This window comes from Dipteris shenzhenensis, chromosome 24 (assembly GCF_047967505.1).
Source record: "Dipteris shenzhenensis isolate YYH24624 ecotype China chromosome 24, Dip_SZ_1.0, whole genome shotgun sequence".
Taxonomy (NCBI): domain Eukaryota; kingdom Viridiplantae; phylum Streptophyta; class Polypodiopsida; order Gleicheniales; family Dipteridaceae; genus Dipteris; species Dipteris shenzhenensis.
This window is the reverse complement of record NC_141619.1, coordinates 45,571,843-45,574,839: the sequence shown is the minus strand read 5'-3', so window position 1 is coordinate 45,574,839 and position 2,997 is coordinate 45,571,843. Positions and strand designations below refer to the sequence as shown.

The 2,997-nt window shown below is 48.1% G+C and overlaps 1 protein-coding gene across 1 annotated transcript; it reads right to left on the bottom strand.

Annotated features, from left to right (window-relative positions):
- Nucleotides 1-246: 246 nt before the first annotated feature.
- Nucleotides 247-2,597, bottom strand: LOC147886667 (fructose-bisphosphate aldolase 1, chloroplastic-like). Its single transcript, XM_087395929.1, has 6 exons — nt 2,335-2,597; nt 1,660-1,929; nt 1,444-1,553; nt 1,246-1,336; nt 876-1,145; nt 247-769 (listed from the first exon to the last, which is right to left on the bottom strand). The coding sequence occupies exons 1-6, from the start codon at nt 2,497-2,499 to the stop codon at nt 491-493; spliced, it is 1,185 nt and encodes a 394-aa protein (XP_087252055.1). The 5' UTR covers nt 2,500-2,597; the 3' UTR covers nt 247-490.
- Nucleotides 2,598-2,997: the final 400 nt, after the last annotated feature.

Sequence of the window (2,997 nt, the reverse complement as noted above, 5' to 3'; positions counted from 1 at the left end):
TTGTATGCATGGAGTGTGTCTCGATACTGTAGTGCTACACACGGTCTTGCAAATTCACTATTGCAAACTAAATTCATTTGGGAAGGATATGATTAGAATTGTGAGCATGGAGCTGTCATAAACCTTGTCTTAATATGCAGTGCTACACAGTATTTCCACAGGTTCGACATGTCAAACTTCATAATTTGAGGGCATAATTGAATTGTGGCAAAACAAGAGCATTTAAAGCAAGCTTAAACCCCTTCATTACTCAAATGAAAAGTCCTCGATATGATAGGGTAACAATCTAGGGCTCAATTAGCCCACATCAAGGGAAACTTCGATGTCTATCTACATAAGCCTCGGGAGATTACACTAAGAGTAATCAGATTAATCCATAGGATTAGCAAGAAATGGTAAAGGTCGCTCTAGAAGGTTGTAGTATGTCAAAACAGAACAGCTTATATAGCTGAGGGTGGCACTGCGAATCTCACAAATGCAGGCAGGCCGCTCAGTATGTGTATCCCTTGACGAACATTCCTTTCTTCGCCTCTTCGCTTTCTCCTTCTGCGGAGTATTTACCCAATTGAGCCAAGGAATTGGCTTTGGCTCGGATTAGAAGAGATGTCTGAGCCTTCTTTACGTTCTCTGGTTGCCCGGCCCATGTCTTTAACACTGTGTTCTGCAATGCACGGGCATAGGAAAACGACACATGCCAAGGATTGGGAGACTGATTCATGGCATTCAAGTTGAGAGTTGCCTCCACTTCTGACTGACCTCCAGACAAGAACTGCAGGGGTACAATGTATCAAAGTTAAATTCGAAGATTTAACATAGCAAGGTCAGGTGATGAAAAAGTTGTTAATAGTATTTCAGTGATGGAGTTAGAGTATTACCATAATGCCAGGGACAGCAGGTGGCACTCTCCTCTTCAGCATATTTAGGGTATACTGAGCAACTTTCTCAGGGTTAGCCCTCTCCTTGCACTCAGCTCCAGGGGTTACCATGCTGGGCTTTAACAGGATCCCCTCATACAGCACGTTGTTCTTCGCGAGGAAGTAGAAGACCTCGTTCCAGACCTTCTCAGCTACTACTGCAGTCCTATCGATGTCATGGTCTCCATCCAGCATTATTTCTGGCTCGACAATAGGAACCAGGCCATTGTCCTGACAGAGGTAGGGGGTTAGGCCAATGATGTAGATACTCTGGATCTCCAATAACATCTCGAGTAAAAATTGGACTAATGCGTCTAGTTGTAATACAAACCTGAGAAATAGAAGCATATCTGGCCAGCCCCCATGCAGCTTCTTGCACCGCCAACTCGGATGGACCGTTAGGAATGCTGATGACAGTTCGCCTGCACAGAACGTAATAGCATAAGCACATTCATGTACTAATGAGAAGAGGTAGGCTTCCGTGGCAGTCCCACCGATCTGATTACGGAAGTACTCAACAGGGGTTTACCATTTCGCAAACCGAGCGCCCTGCTTGTAATATTCCGCCGACCTAGAAGCCAAACCGTCGAGTCCCTGGCACCATGATTCATCGTTGGAACCGGCCAAGGGCACAAGACCCTGCACGCATCACCATGAGACGCGACAGTAAAAAATCAAGGCCTTGCTCGTTCACAAATGCAAACATGCGTGGACAATGTCGTCGATAAACAATAGCTTAGCTTACCTTGTCAACTTTAATTCCGGGAGCAATGCCTGCATCCCTAAGGCAGTCTACAAACTTCTTTCCATCCAAAGTAGACTGATAGAGAGTTTCTTCGAAGAGAATAGCACCAGAGATGTACTCTCCGAGTCCTTCAGCAGTGACGAGGAGCTGCCTGTAAGCCTGACGGTTGGCCTCGGTGTTCTCCAAGCCGATAGAGGCAAGCCGCTTACCGCAGGTGGCGTTGGACTCGTCCATGGCGAGGATACCTCGCCCAGGGGAGGCAATAGATTTCTGAGACAAGTTGGGAGGAAGAGTAAGCAAGCATCGGTAGGAAAGAACGAGGGAAAACACCAATCAAGTTCATTCTGCACGCACAGCAATAGAGAGACAGGACCCAAGGAATTGCTAGCGATGAAAGCAACATCTGAATGCCCATCAACGAACCGGAAGGGCCGAAACGAATCGGGAGTGCTCAGGAAGCGCAGCACGAAGATGCCCATGAAAGAAAGGAGCACTCAAAGGCCCGAAGAAGCGGACCCAAAACCAAGCCAACGCGTAGAGGACGACCCAAATGCGCATCTAACGAATCCACAAACGGAAGGAAAACCTCCAAGAAGAGGATGCGCATGTAACAAAGGCACAAGCAAAAGCAGTACGTCGAGGGAAGGGCAAGCAAAAGAAGGGAACAGAACGTACTGCGGTCTTGATGAGTTCATCTGTGTAAGCACCAGCGCGGATGGGGAGGGTGGAAGAAGGGGAGAAGTGAAGTTGGGAGGAGGAAGGGGAAGAAGGTTTAAGGGATTGGCCAAGGAACTGGGAGGACGAGGAGAGGGAGATGGAGGGTTGAACGAGGGCAGCCATGGGAGCTACAGAGAGAACTAGTTTGTGGAGTGCAGAAGCCAACGGAGACTAGTGAGTGTGGGAGAGAGAAGAACTAAGAGCTATCTTGCACACTTGGATGTTTGTTGGACACGGGATTTTGTGGGTTTTTGAAATGGTGGCTTTGCCTCATTGGCTTCGTTCCTCTGCCCCCCATTTGTGTGGCTTACATTAGATAAGTTCTCACACGTGTGGGCCCTCTTCCTATCCTAGCCCCTCGCCCCTTCTCCTCCCCTCTTCACCACCCACTCCATAGCCTCCTTTCAGTCCTTGCCCCCCACACGTTCCTCCTCCCCTTCCCCCACGTTTGCCCCCCCCCCCACCCCCTTTATGTCATGTATTTTCAAAATTCAAGCTTCCAAATCTCGTGTATGGCTATCTTAACTCGCTTCATCTTGCGCCAAACAAGGTGGCAAAGTTTCTATAACATGTAAGGGCATAACATGAAGTTCAAAGCTAAATCTTTGAAGAGGAGGGGGA

Excerpts from the sequence above, each read along its gene's own strand:
- LOC147886667 (XM_087395929.1), bottom strand. The coding sequence starts at position 2,499 with ATGGCTGCCCTCGTTCAACCCTCCATCTCCCTCTCCTCGTCCTCCCAG. Across the intron at positions 1,930-2,334 it reads ATGAACTCATCAAGACCGCA|AAATCTATTGCCTCCCCTGG; the intron begins GTACGTTCTGTT and ends AACTTGTCTCAG. Across the intron at positions 770-875 it reads CTGCTGTCCCTGGCATTATG|TTCTTGTCTGGAGGTCAGTC; the intron begins GTAATACTCTAA and ends GTACCCCTGCAG.